Source organism: Coregonus clupeaformis, chromosome 24 (assembly GCF_020615455.1).
Source record: "Coregonus clupeaformis isolate EN_2021a chromosome 24, ASM2061545v1, whole genome shotgun sequence".
Lineage (NCBI taxonomy): Eukaryota > Metazoa > Chordata > Actinopteri > Salmoniformes > Salmonidae > Coregonus > Coregonus clupeaformis.
In genome coordinates, this window is record NC_059215.1 from 29,897,442 (window position 1) to 29,913,080 (window position 15,639).

Below are 15,639 nucleotides of genomic sequence, written 5' to 3' on the forward strand. Positions count from 1 at the left end.
TATTTGATCCCCTGCTGATTTTGTACATTTGCCCACTGACAAAGACATGATCAGTCTATAATTTTAATGGTAGGTTTATTTGAATAGTGAGAGACAGAACAACAACATAAAAATCCAGAAAAGCGCATGTCAAAAATGTTATAAATTGATTAGCATTTTAATGAGGGAAATAAGTATTTGACCCCTCTGCAAAACATGACTTAGTACTTGGTGGCAAAACCCTTGTTGGCAGGTCAGACATTTCTTGTAGTTAGCCACCAGGTTTGCACACATCTCAGGAGGAATTTTGTCCCACTTCTCTTTGCAGATCTTCTCCAAGTCATTAAGGTTTCGAGGCTGACGTTTGGCAACTCGAACATTCAGCTCCCTCCACAGATTTTCTATGGGATTAAGGTCTGGAGAGTGGCTAGGCCACTCCAGGACCTTAATGTGCTTCTTCTTGAGCCACTCCTTTGTTGTCTTGGCCGTGTGTTTTGGGTCATTGTCATGCTGGAATACCCATCCACGACCCATTTTCAATGCCCTGGCTGAGGGAAGAAGGTTCTCACCCAAGATTTGACGGTACATGGCCCCGTCCATCGTCCCAAGTTGTCCTGTCCCTTTAGCAGAAAAACACCCCCAAAGCATAATGTTTCCACCTCCATGTTTGACGGTGGGGATGGTGTTCTTGGGGTCATAGGCAGCATTCCTTCTCCTCCAAACACGGCGAGTTGAGTTGATGCCAAAGAGCTTGATTTTGGTCTCATCTGACCACAACACTTTCACCCAGTTCTTCTCTGAATCATTCAGATGTTCATTGGCAAACATCAGACGGGCCTGTATATGTGCTTTCTTGAGCAGGGGGACCTTGCGGGCACTGCAGGATTTCAGTCCTTCACGGCATAGTGTGTTACCAATTGTTTTTTTCTTCTTGACTATGGTCCTAGCTGCCTTGAGATCATTGACAAGATCCTCCCGTGCAGTTCTGGGCTGATTCCTAACCATTCTCATGATCATTGCAACTCCACGAGGTGAGATCTTGCATGGAGCCCCAGGCCGAGGGAGATTGACAGTTATTTTGTGTTTCTTCCATTTGCGAATAATCGCACCAACTGTTGTCACCTTCTCACCAAGCTGCTTGGCGATGGTCTTGTAGCCCATTCCAGCCTTGTGTAGGTCTACAATCTTGTCCCTGACATCGTTGGAGAGCTCTTTGGTCTTGGCCATGGTGGAGAGTTTGGAATCTGATTGATTAATTGCTTCTGTGGACAGGTGTCTTTTATATAGGTAACAAACTGAGATTAGGAGCACTCCCTTTAAGAGTGTGCTCCTAATCTCAGCTCGTTACCTGTATAAAAGACACCTGGGAGCCAGAAATCTTTCTGATTGAGAGGGGGTCAAATACTTATTTCCTTCATTAAAATGCAAATCAATTTATAAAATTTTTGACATGCGTTTTTCTGGATTTTGTTGTTGTTATTCTGTCTCTCACTGTTCAAATAAACCTACCATTAAAATTATAGACTGATCATTTCTTTGTCAGTGGGCAAACGTACAAAATCAGCAGGGGATCAAATACTTTTTTCCCTCACTGTACAGTGGAAGAAAAATATACTACTAACGCCTATGATAAATACTACAGTTCTACAATGGGAATATTTTCATATGGCGTGTTTGGGGGGGTGCAGTGAGGTGTTCAGAGTCACTTTGATACAAGGGGAGATTGTTGTTATGGACCTTACACATCTCCTCGAGTCATCAACTTATTTGTATCTAACATACTGTCCATTGTGTGAGGGATAAATTGCTCGAATGGCTCCAACAACACACGCAGGCAAGGGGATTCGGTGTCCTGTGCCTAGCTTCTCCCCACGTAGAACAAACTCTAGAAATAAAAACGGTATTGTCTGTAATAGAATGACAAAAATGCTATTAGACTTTCATGGGCAGCACAATGCAGAATATTACACATCTCACAGACACACATTAGCTAGTTAGCTACTGAGGCTACCTAGGCTAGCTAGCTAACATTAGCTAGCTAGCGAGCTACAACATTAGGCTACAGTACATTTTGGGTATAGCAAACAAAGCTAGCTAGCTTAACTTGGCTGGCATGGCTTGTAGTGGTATTAGCAAGCCCTGTTATGGCTGAATCGATCACAAAATTATACTGTGCGGAACAACGATCACGAAATTATACTGTACTGAACAATACTGCCTCATGTGAAAAGAGAACTTAGCTAGCTACCGACAGCAAAATAACTTACTAGTTTGTCATTTGCCCTCCTGGTCCAGCTGGTCTAGGCTGCCGCCGCCAGTTGATCTTGGAGGTTCTGAAGAACGTCTCCAGGACACCAAAATCCATATGTGAGTCGAAACTTTGATGGTCTGTCACAGACACATGATCCATGGGGTCTGCAGGGACCCTCTCCAGTAAGAGAATTCGTTGCAGCACAGATGTTCCTCTTCTGTTGGCATGGCTGGACAGCACCTGCATAGGTACCAGTCAGAGTCTGACCATGGCTCCCCATCGTTGTTTGCTGGTCCCGCAATTCTTGTTCTTGCTGTCTCAACTCCTCTTCAGTGTATTCCGGCTAAAATTAATAGGGCAGTATGTCCCTATGTTAGTATGTAAAAGAACATAAAAACAATGTTTCGTCGTCAAGCTCTTCTTGGAAAGAGGAATCATCAGAAGCAGCCATTGTAATTATTTTGCCATCTCGGATAGACAGTGCACGGTAACATAGCTCCCATGAACCTGTAGACACTAGTATTGACGCCATTTTGAAAAGCAAAGGAAGCAGGGCTACTGTCAGGCTGTAGTCTTTACAAAGCCAGAGAAAATTAGTCAACCTAGGTATCCTACAATGCCGTGGCAGATAGGAACATCTATTAGTCAAGTCCAATGGCTCTATTGAACAAGGCCAACCATATCTACTCGCTGCTAGCATGATCGTGTAATTGGCTAAACACAAAGGCCACAATAATTGCTACAAAACATAACTCCATTCATTTTTAGATCAGACAGCAGGCTCAATCAAACAATGACGCCATTGGTTGAACTCTCCCGGCGTGAAAATAAAAAAATACCGCTATGGTGCATAATTATGTCTGAAACACCTCTCATCACTCATAATTATGTAGGGAGACTGGAAAAACACCCCAAATAGTGTCTAGCGGTGAAATTTCCCTTTAACATTTTCCGCTTAAAAACACACTTCCAATTTCCCTATTTTTCTCTGTCTCTCTTTCATTCTCTCTCTCTCTCTCTCTCTCTTTGAAGCCGCCACCTAAGGATCATCTGAATACACTTTCTGAGCATGCACTTTAGTTCCTTTGCCTTTCATATGTTGTTCATTGCAAAGCTCTGAGGTAAAATATTATTATTTTTCTCTAAAAAAGGGAATTGAGGCTTAGTGCCAAAGCGCTCTGTTTTCTGTGGATGCTACAGTGCAGGGATTGGCCTGGCCATTCTAGAGGTGGTATTCAGGGAGTGTGGGATTTTAACACCATGTGTATAGCAGTGCTATTTTCACACACGCATGGCTGTGAAGGTACCAAAACACAGACAAATACTCCAATGTTATATCCTAAACTCTCTACTTTTTTAAGGTGATCGAAAAGTGTCTAAACAAGCCACTGCAGCCTGACACTGTTGTGGTGAAACAGATATGGCCCGAAGTTCCTTTAGTTTCCAGAAAAGTACCCTGCTTTTGTCCTGAAAAAAATGCTGTACTGTTCAAAGGCGTCTTTTGTGTAGTGTGTGTATGTGTGTCTGTGTCTGTGTGGTGTTGTTTTTTGCTTATTTGTTTGACACCTCTGATGTCTCTAAAATGTAGAAAAGTAATTGTTTCTCCATTGAAAGAGACAGGTGTCAGGGTCACTGTCCTTGATCCTGCGGACCAACTCCAAGGTTCAAAGGCAAAAACAAAGTCTGTATGAGTGTCTATCACCTGTACACACTGAATTTGTTTGTATTGAGTCCTTTGTCTGTCTCTGTGTATGTGTGTGTGTGTGTGCGTCACACAGTCTCTCTGAGACAGAGAGCCTCCACGGCGTTGCTGGGTCCCTGGGCCACGCCCCCGATGAGAAACAGCATGTTGGGGGTCTGCAGGGGTGAACAGGAGCAGCGGGGGCTGGGCATGGGGGCAGCATACTCCCAACTCCGCTTCACAGGATTGTAGCTCTCCACCGACGACAGGGGCGACGTCTGGTTACCTGGACACACACACACACATACCGATGAGATCATGAACACCAATTTACAAATTGTTTGCCCCCTAAGATTAGGACACAGATGGATCTTCCCTGAAAAATAACAGCTATTCCATGAAAATGTGACATTCATTCTTTTACAGTTGAGCTAACATTAAAGCGAGAGCGATAGAACACAGGATTGAAGCTTCACAAATAGCTCTGTGTTAGTCACTGCCTGGTGTAATTGAGGAACACAAAGGGGGTTCAGGTGTGTAGCCCTCTCACAGCCACATCACCAGTGTGGCTGGCCTCCAAGCTACTCCATCACTCTGACCGGTCTCGGTCTGGGGCTGGGACTGCTGCACCCCCCCTCCCACATTGACGCACACACACCACAGGAGAAAGGCAAACCTGTTCATCACTCTCTCTCTCTCTCACACACACAAACATGCACACACACACACACACGTGAGCATGCACATACACCAGAGGAGGAGCTATAGGAGGACCGGCTCATTGTAATGGATGGAATGGATGGAATGGAATGGAGTCAAACATGTGGCGCCGGTCCTCCTATAGCTCCTCCCACCAGCCCCCTCTAACATACACACATGATCAAACTAACATAATCATACTACCTACTGTTGGGCAATGTAGAAACACACTCAACCTATTTCACTCTATCACACATGAGCACAGACACAAACACATTTCTGGAATTACACACTAAAACTAAAAAAGATAACTATAGGCATGTAAGTGCTATTCTAAATAAAGGCATTTTTTAATCCCACCCTCCAGTAAGGTTATATACTTAATGATAAGACATAAATGGATGATAAGACAAACATGTGTCTAAGACTAGGGCCCTGGGGGATAGCTGTGTTGTCTTGAGCTGGGTGTCTGACTGTCTAGTTTAGTAATGGGATCTGCCTCTCAGTCTCTGAGCCACAGGTAGAATAATGCAGCATGTTGCATCCATCCAGATGCCTGGGAGAGTATACTGTAGTCTGCTCTCAATTGTGGATCTGTAAAAGTTTGTGAGGGTTTTAGGTGGCAGGCCAAATTTCTTCAGCCTCCTGAGGTTGAAGAGACGCTGTTGCGCCTTCTTCACCACACTGTCTGTGTGGTGGACCATTTCAGTTTGTCGGTGATATGTATGCCAAGGAACTTAAAACGTTCCACCTTCTCCACTGCTGTCCCGTCAATGTGGATAGGGGGGTACTCCCTCTGCTGTTTCCTGAAGTCCACGATCATCTCCTTTGTTTTGTTGACGTTGAGTGAGAGGTTATTTTCCTGACACCACACTCCGAGAGCCCTCACCTCCTCACTGTAGGGTGTCTCATCGTTGTTGGTAATCAAGCCTACTACTGTTGTCTCGTCTGCAAACTTGATGATTGAGTTGGAGGCGTGCATGGCTACGCAGTCATGGGTGAACAGGGAGTACAGGAGGGGGCTGAGCACAAACCCTTCTGGGGCCCCAGTGTTGAGGATCAGCAAAGTGGAGATGTAGTTTCCTACCTTCCTATGGTTAAAAAATGTGGTGGTTCGTGCTTTCAGTTTTTCGCGAATGCTGCCATCTATCCACGGTTTCTGGTTAGGGTAGGTTTTAATAGTCACAGTGGGTACAACATCTCCTATACACGTCCTTATAAACCCACTCACCGAATCAGCGTATACGTCTATGTTTTTCTCAGAGGCTACCCGGAACATATCCCAGTCCGCATGATCAAGACAATCTTGAAGAGTAGATTCCGATTGGTCAGACCAGCGTTGAATAGTCCTTAGCACGGGTGCTTCCTGTTTGAGTTTCTGCATATAGGAAGGGAGGAGCAAAATGGAGTCGTGGTCAGATTTGCAAAAAGGAGGGTGGGGGAAGGCCTTGTATGCATCGCGGAAGTTAGTTTAACAATGGTCCAGTGTTTTTCCAGCGCAAGTTATTTACCCTTTTCAGGAAAATGGTTCGCAGCTACAGACAGTGAGTCACGTGGATGTGGTTTGCTATATAAAGCAGGCAGACAGGAATCGAGGCATTCAGTTACTGTTCGATTGAACATTAGAATGGGCAAAACAAGTGACCTAAGCGACTTTGAGAGTGGTACGTATGACCGTCAGTGCCAGGCGCGCTGATTCCAGTATCTCAGAAATGGCCGACCTCCTGGGATTTTCACGCATGACAGTGTGTAGGGTTTACAAAGAATGGTGCGACATCCAGTCAGAGGCAGTCCTGTGGGCAAAAACTGCTCGTTGATGAGAGGTCTAAGGAGAATGGCAAGAATCGTGCAAGCTATCAGGCAGGCCACAAACAGGAAAATAACGGAGTAGTAGAACAGTGGTGTGCAGAACAACATCTTGGAACGCACAACTCATCAGTCTTTGTCATGGATGGGCTATTGCAGCAGACGACCACTACTAAAAACAGCTAAAAACAACAAAAGGCGCTCCAGTGGGCACTCGATCACCAACACTGGATGATTGAAGAGTGGAAAAACATTGCCGGTTCCTATTGCATCATGCTGAAGGCAGAGTCAGGATTTGGTGTAAGCAGCATGAGTCCATGGCCCCATCCTCTCTGGTGTCAATGTTTTCCTGGCACACATTAGGTCCCTTGATACCAATTGAGTAATGTTTCCATGCCGCAAAGAATTCAGGCCTTTCTGGAGGCAAAGGGGGGTCCGACCCGGTACCAGATGGTGTACCTAATAAGCTGGCGAATGAATGGATGTTGCCCTAAAGTTGTGCAGAGTTTTTAGAATCTTATTCATAAGAATTTACAGCTATAATTGCTGCCAAAGGTGCTTCTACCAAGTATTAACTCTTTCATTAGGTGGGAGTTGACCTTTGTATTTTATTCTTATTTTTGCACTGTCTCTATGCACACTCACAAGGCCCTACACACTACGCACACTGATACTCCAACACACATACAAACACTCACTCCATCATTTGCTCTCACACACATAATATGCACATACATTTATATTGACTCTACACACACCCACTCACATACAATCATCATATACGCTGCTGCTACTCTGTTTATCATATATCTTGTCGCCAAGTCACCTTACCCCTATACATATCTACCTCTATCAATCCAGTATCCCTGCACATTGTAATATGGTACTGGAACTGACCCTGTATATAGTATGCTTAATTACGTCATCATGTTCTTCTTCTTCTTCTTATTATTATAATAATTTTTTTATCTTGTGTGTTTTTGTTCTACCTTGTTATTTTTAGTATTACATTGTTATTGATTACTGCATTGTTGGGGCTTGCAAGAAAGGCATCTTCTCTGTACTTGTGCATGTGACATTAAAACTTGAAACTTGTGATGCAAAAGTCTGACTTTAAATCTTTGACATACTTCTGACTTTATATTATTCTTATTCTTTGGAACGCTGCTCCACTTAGACCGTTTAAGCTAGAAACAAAATTAAAATGTGGCCTCCCAAGTGGAGCAGCAGTTTAAGACACTGCATCGCAGTGTTGCGGCATCACTAGAGCCTGGGGTTCGACGCAAGCTGACTGTTGCGTCAATCTAAACTGGACGTTCTAAATAAGCGTTCTAATCACACCAGTTTGAGCATACACTACAGGGACCACTGTAGAATGATCACACCCGTTTGTTGGTACGTGTCAAAGGGTTAAAGATGCAGTCTTGTCAGAAGCTAGCTGATTCATTACTTACCAAGAACAACTGCAAATTCCAATAAAACTATGTTTTGAAGTTCACTTTGCTTGCTTTGTTAAACAACAATATCATGAATCTAGCAAAGAAGAGTTGTGGGTCAGAGAGCAGAATTTTTTTTTTTAGGGTGAAGATCAGCTTTAATATTGCAGATAGATTGTAACTTCCATCAATGTAATTGTCTGCATCACTTCCAATCCCCCATATATATTTTTGCAAATATATACAGTGAGGGAAAAAAGTATTTGATCCCCTGCTGATTTTGTACGTTTGCCCACTGACAAAGACATGATCAGTCTATAATTTTAATAGTAGGTTTATTTGAACAGTGAGCGACAGAATAACAACAAAAAAATCCAGAAAAACGCATGTCATAAATATTATAAATTGATTTGCATTTTAATGAGGGAAATAAGTATTTGACCCCTCTGCAAAACATGATTTAGTACTTGGTGGCAAAACCCTTGTTGGCAATCACAGAGGTCAGACGTTTCTTGTAGTTGGCCACCAGGTTTGCACACATCTCAGGAGGGATTTTGTCCCACTCCTCTTTGCAGATCTTCTCCAAGTCATTAAGATTTCGAGCCTGACGTTTCGCAACTCGAACCTTCAGCTCCCTCCACAGACTTTCTATGGGATTAAGGTCCTGGAGACTGGCTAGGCCACTCCAGGACCTTAATGTACTTCTTCTTGAGCCACTCCTTTGTTGCCTTGGCCGTGTGTTTTGGGTCATTGTCATGCTGGAATACCCATCCACGACCCATTTTCAATGCCCTGGCTGAGGGAAGGAGGTTCTCACCCAAGATTTGACGGTACATGGCCCCGTCCATCGTCCCTTTGATGCGGTGAAGTTGTCCTGTCCCCTTAGTAGAAAAACACCCCCAAAGCATAATGTTTCCACCTCCATGTTTGACGGTGGGGATGGTGTTCTTGGGGTCATAGGCAGCATTCCTCCTCCTCCAAACACGGCGAGTTGAGTTGATGCCAAAGAGCTCGATTTTGGTCTCATCTGACCACAACACTTTCACCCAGTTCTCCTCTGAATCATTCAGATGTTCATTGGCAAACTTCAGACGGGCCTGTATATGTGCTTTCTTGAGCAGGGGGACCTTCCGGGCGCTGCAGGATTTCAGTCCTTCACGGCGTAGTGTGTTACCAATTGTTTTATTGGTGACTATGGTCCCAGCTGCCTTGAGATCATTGACAAGATCCTCCCGTGTAGTTCTGGGCTGATTCCTCACCGTTCTCATGATCATTGCAACTCCACGAGGTGAGATCTTGCATGGAGCCCCAGGCCGAGGGAGATTGACAGTTCTTTTGTGCTTCTTCCATTTGCGAATAATCGCACCAACTGTTGTCACCTTCTCACCAAGCTGCTTGGCGATGGTCTTGTAGCCCATTCCAGCCTTGTGTAGGTCTACAATCTTGTCCCTGACATCCTTGGAGAGCTCTTTGGTCTTGGCCATGGTGGAGAGTTTGGAATCTGATTGATTGATTGCTTCTGTGGACAGGTGTCTTTTATACAGGTAACAAACTGAGATTAGGAGCACTCCCTTTAAGAGTGTGCTCCTAATCTCAGCTTGTTACCTGTATAAAAGACACCTGGGAGACAGAAATCTTTCTGATTGAGAGGGGGTCAAATACTTATTTCCCTCATTAAAATGCAAATCAATTTATAACATTTTTGACATGCGTTTTTCTGGATGTTTTTGTTGTTATTCTGTCTCTCACTGTTCAAATAAACCTACCATTAAAATTATAGACTGATCATTTCTTTGTCAGTGGGCAAACGTACAAAATCAGCAGGGGATCAAATACTTTTTTCCCTCACTGTATATATACAATATCTCACAAAAGTGAATACACCCCTCACATTTTTGTAAATATTTGAGTATATCTTTTCATGTGACAACACTGAAGAAATGACACTTTGCTACAATGTAAAGTAGTGAGTGTACAGCTTGTATAACAGTGTAAATTTGCTGTCCCCTCAAAATAACACAACACACAGCCATTATGTCTAAACCGCTGGCAACAAAAGTGAGTACACCCCTAAGTGAAAATGTCCAAATTGGGCCCAAAGTGTCAATATTTTGTGTGGCCACCATCATTTCCCAGCACTGCCTTAACCCTCTTGGGCATGGAGTTCACCAGAGCTTCACAGGTTGCCACTGGAGTCCTCTTCCACTCCTCCATGACGACATCACGGAGCTGGTGGATGTTAGAGACCTTGCACTTCTCCACCTTCTGTTTGAGGATGCCCCACAGTTGCTCAATAGGGTTTAGGTCTGGAGACATGCTTGGCCAGTCCATCACCTTTACCCTCAGCTTCTTTAGCAAGGCAGTGGTCGTCTTGGAGGTGTGTTTGGGGTCGTTATCATGTTGGAATACTGCCCTGCGGCCCAGTCTCCGAAGGGTGGGGATCATGCTCTGCTTCAGTATGTCACAGTACATGTTGGCATTCATGGTTCCCTCAATGAACTGTAGCTCCCCAGTGCCGGCAGCAATCATGCAGCACCAGACCATGACACAACCATCACCATGCTTGACTGTAGGCAAGACACACTTGTCTTTGTACTCCTCACCTGGTTGCCGCCACACACGCTTGACACCATCTGAACCAAATACGTTTTTCTTGGTCTCATCAGACCACAGGACATGGTTCCAGTAATCCATGTCCTTAGTCTGCTTGTCTTCAGCAAACTGTTTGCGGGCTTTCTTGTGCATCATCTTTAGAAGAGGCTTCCTTCTGGGACGACAGCCATGCAGACCAATTTGATGCTGTGTGCGGCATATGGTCTGAGCACTGACAGGCTGACCCCCCACCCCTTCAACCTCTGCAGCAATGCTGGCAGCACTCATACGTCTATTTCCCAAAGACAACCTCTGGATATGACGCTGAGCACGTGCACTCAACTTCTTTGGTCGACCATGGCGAGGCCTGTTCTGAGTGGAACCTGTCCTGTTAAACCGCTGTATGGTCTTGGCCACCGTGCTGCAGCTCAGTTTCAGGTTCTTGGCAATCTTCTTATAGCCCAGGCCATCTTTATATAGAGCAACAATTCTTTTTTTCAGATCCTCAGAGAGTTCTTTGCCATGAGGTGCCATGTTGAACTTCCAGTGACCAGTATGAGGGAGTGTGAGAGCGATGACACCAAATTTAACACACCTGCTCCCCATTCACACCTGAGACCTTGTAACACTAACGAGTCACATGACACCGGGGAGGGAAAATGGCTAATTGGGCCCAATTTGGACATTTTCACTTAGGGGTGTACTCACTTTTGTTGCCAGCGATTTAGACATTAATGGCTGTGTGTTGAGTTATTTTGAGGGGAGAGCAAATTGACACTGTTATACAAGCTGTACACTCACTACTTTACATTGTAGCAAAGTGTCATTTCTTCAGTGTTGTCACATGAAAAGATATACTCAAATATTTACAAAAATGTGAGGGATGTACTCACTTTTGTGAGATACTGATATATATATATATATATATATATATATATATATACAGTACCAGTCAAACGTTTGGACACACCTACTCATTCAAGGGTTATTCTTTATTTTTACTATTTTCTACATTGTAGAATAATAGTGAAGACATCAAAACTATGAAATAACACATATGGAATCATATAGTAAACAAAAAAGTGTTAAACAAATTCAAATATATTTTATATTTGAGATTCTTCAAATAGCCACCCTTTGCCTTGATGGCAGCTTTGCACACTCTTGGCATTCTCTCAACCAGCTTCACCTGGAATGCTTTTCCAACCGTCTTGAAAAACAAACGATAGTCCCACTAACCCAAACCAGATGGGACGGCGTATCGCTGCAGAACGCTGTGGTAGCCATGTTGGTTAAGTGTGAATTGAATTCTAACTAAATCACAGACAGTGTCACCAGCAAAGCACCCCCACACCATAACACCTCCTCCTCCATGCTTCACGGTGGGAACTACACATGTGGAGATCATCCGTTCACCCACACCGCATCTTACAAAGACACAGCGGTTGGAAACAAAAATCTCAAATTTGGACTCCAGACCAAAGGACACATTTCCAGCGGTCTAATGTCCATTGCTTGTGTTCCAGCAGGTCTCTTCTTCATATTGGTGTCCTTTAGTAGTGGTTTCTTTGCAGCAATTCGACCATGAAGGCCTGATTCACACAGTCCCCTCTGAACAGTTGATGTTGAGATGTGTCTGTGACTTGAACTCTGTGAAGCATTTATTTGGGCTGTAATTTCTGAGGCTGGTAACTCTAATGAACTTATCCTCTGCAGCAGAGGTAACTCTGGGTCTTCCATTCCTGTGGTGGTCCTCATGACAGCCAGTTTCATCATAGTGATTGATGGTTTCTGCGACTGCACTTGAAGAAACTTTCAATGTTCTTGAAATTTTCCGGATTGACTGACCTTCATGTCTTAAAGTAATGATGGACTGTCATTTCTCTTTGCTTATTTGAGCTGTTCTTGCCATAATATGGACTTGGTCTTTTACCAAATAGGGCTATCTTCTGTATACCCCCCACTATCTTGTCACAACACAACTGATTAGCTCAAACGCATTAAGAAGGAAAGAAATTCCACAAATTAACTTTTAAGAAGGCACACCTGTTCATTGAAATGCATTCCAGGTGACTACCTCATGAAGCTGGTTAAGATAATGCCAAGAGTGTGCAAAGCTGTCATCAAGGCAAAGGGTGGCTATTTGAAGAATCTCAAATATAAAATATATTTTGATTTGTTTAACACTTTTTTGCTTACTACATGATTCCATATGTGTTATTTCATAGTTTTGATGTCTTCACTATTATTCTACAATGTAGAAAATAGTAAAAATAAAGAAAAACCCTTGAATGAGTAGGTGTGTCCAAACTTTTAACTGGTATGGTACATACATATAAATACATATACATATATATACATATCCTTAAAATACATATATTTTCCTTTATTACTTTCCAACCCTACCACCCCTCCCCTAATTGGAGTAAACTAGTGAACAACAACGCTTAGGCCTCTACTTCCAGCTCATACATACTATATACATTTTATGGACACAGTCAATTTTACAATAGTTCTATTTTGTTTGTTTTTACTCCTGAACTTCCTCTACCCTCAACCTCTCCGATCATTTTCATGATGTCCATCCGGTTTGCTTCTATATGCCATATCTTTCAAACAGTGCTCTTTCACAAAAGCTCTTAACCTATTACCTATATACGTATTAAGGACATAGTATGTTTGTTTTACATTAGTTATCTTGTTATTAGTTGTTATTAGTCCCAACCTTCAGCTCCATTCAACCCCTCCCATATATATCTTAACACCATCCATATTGGATTTCTATTTGCCATATATATTTCAACTGTACTGTGATGTTTCACAAAAGTTCTGAACCTTTCTATTCTCATTGTCTCTACAGATTGTACATTTTTGCTAAAAGTATTATTATATTATTGATCGATTGACTATGACTTTTCAGATCACCCAGTAGTGCTATCTGCAGGGTTAGCGCCAGGTAAATATTGCAATTCTTCAGCCATTCCTGGACCTGTGACCAAAAACAAGCTACAAATGGACAGTACCAAAACAAATGATCTAATGATTCTGTCCCCTCGCAGCAACATCTGCAGAGCTGGGAAGATTGTATCCCCCATATAAATAACATTCTATTTTGTTGCAAGAATTTTGTATAATAATTTAAATTGAAAAATGTGAAGTTTTGAATCTGGCGTTGTTTTGTGTATCAGTTCATAAACCATGTGCCATGGAATCGGTACGTCAAAAATCTCTTCCCAACTATTTTGCAATCTATATGGGACGGCTGTCAATCTTTTGGTCCTTAAATGAAACTGTTATACTTTTTTATTTATCACAATTTTCTTTAACCAATTATGGTCTTTAATGCAGGGCCGACAGACAAGTTCCTTACTTTTTCCTGCTTCCACTTTCCTCTTCCATTTTTGTGGTAATGCTGCAATTATTTGGTTGTAATTTTGGGTAGAGCAGACATTTCCATATGTTTTTGTTAGCTGCATGTGCGACATAACTCCACCAGTCCTACCTATGATATCATTTACAAAGATTATAACTTTGAAAAATATTTTTTCAAAAAATAATGTTTTTTTTATCAATTAGTATATTTGAGTTTAACCACGCATTATTTGTTCCGTCGTTTCTGGAGGATTACATTGAAAATGCAACCAACTTTCTATGGCTTGTTTTAGAAATAGTGATATTTGGGAGATGATTTCCTTTTCAAATAACTGAAAGTGAGAGGTTGTAATCTGAATAAAGGGAAAAGGGCCATTCTTGAACATAGGGTGAGACAATCTTACTATTTTGCTAGAGAACCAGTTCGGATTTAAGTATAACTTTTGTATGACTGAAGCGTTTAGTGATAGGTCTAATGCTTTAATATTTAATAATTTCTGTCCTCTTATATACATTTTGTCTGGCTTGCCGTTCCAAATAAAATGGAATATGTTTATCTCATATAATTAAAAAAACTGTTCGCTAGGCGTAGGCAAGACCATAAGCAAATAGGTAAACTGGGATAATACTAAAGAGTTAATCAGGGTGATTTTTCCACAAATAGACAGGTATTTACCTTTCCATGGTAGCAAGATCTTATCTATTTTTGCTAACTTTCTATTAAAATTCATTGGAGTGAGATCATTTATTTATTTTGGGATATGAATACCGAGTATATCCACATCACCATCAGTCCATATTATTGGTAAACTACACGGTAATGTAAAAGTTGAATTTTTTAGTGATCCAATACGTCATATAGTACACATCATAATTTGGTTGTAATCCAGAGGGGTTAGAAAATGTATCTAGATCCTCTATGAGGCTGTGGAGGGATTCAAGTTGTGGATTTAAAAGAAAACATAAATCATCAGTTTACAATGACACCTTTGGGCTGTGCGTTGATCCTGCTGCTCTGATTGGATTCACCCGATCACTTCTCATCGCACTTCTTTCAGTTTTCACACGCAACAACTGTAGTTTAGACACTGACCATAACTACTGACCACACAACTACAACTACTGACCACCACAACTGACCACAACCACACAACTACTGACCACAACCACACAACAACTGACCACTTCTACTGACCACGTCCATACTGTAGGGCCCAAAGAACCTGCAACACAACCACACAACTACTTACCACAACTACTGACCACAACTACTGATCTGGTCTGCACTAGCTCTGGTCCAGCTCTGGTCCTGGGCGTAGCTAGTTAGCTCTGGTTCGCACTAGCTCTGGTCTAGCTCTGGTCTGCAATATAAATTATAGCTACTTAAATGTGCATAAATTAGCATATAATACCCACCAACAATAATTGTAATTCTTGAACCGCTCACAACTTTCACATGTTCAGGGTATCTTCTCCTATCATTCAATATTTTAATCTACCTACTTTATCAACTAGTGACATTAATAAGGGATCATAGCTTTCACCTGGATTCACCTGGTCCGTCTACGTCATGGAAAGAGCAGTTGTTCTTAATGTTTTGTATACTTAGTGTATATCCTCCACAATCACAAATCTTATTCTCCCTCCACCACAAACATGGCAATATCTCATATCTTTAGGAGGGTCATTCAAAGTGAGTTTTCTCTCCTCTGGCCTCAGGATTTGTGCTCCTATCCCTGTCATTATACACCACCAGCTGCTGCTAAGTTTTTCTGGTTTCCATGGAGACCCTCAATGAGCTGCAGATGATATGGACTGGTCGG

General features: G+C 42.4%; 1 protein-coding gene across 3 annotated transcripts in view; it reads right to left on the minus strand.

Moving 5' to 3' along the window:
* Positions 1–1,517: 1,517 nt before the first annotated feature.
* Positions 1,518–15,639, minus strand: part of LOC121538339 (kelch domain-containing protein 8B-like) — a 142,602-nt gene continuing 128,480 nt past the window's right edge. For 2 of the 3 annotated variants that reach the window (XM_041846239.1, XM_041846238.1), the window contains exon 6: positions 1,518–4,197. In XM_041846239.1, the coding sequence (XP_041702173.1) occupies positions 4,001–4,197 (197 nt within the window). In that variant the 3' untranslated portion in view covers positions 1,518–4,000. The remainder of the gene's footprint in view (positions 4,198–15,639) is intronic. The other variant, XR_005995192.1, reaches the window with a different exon arrangement.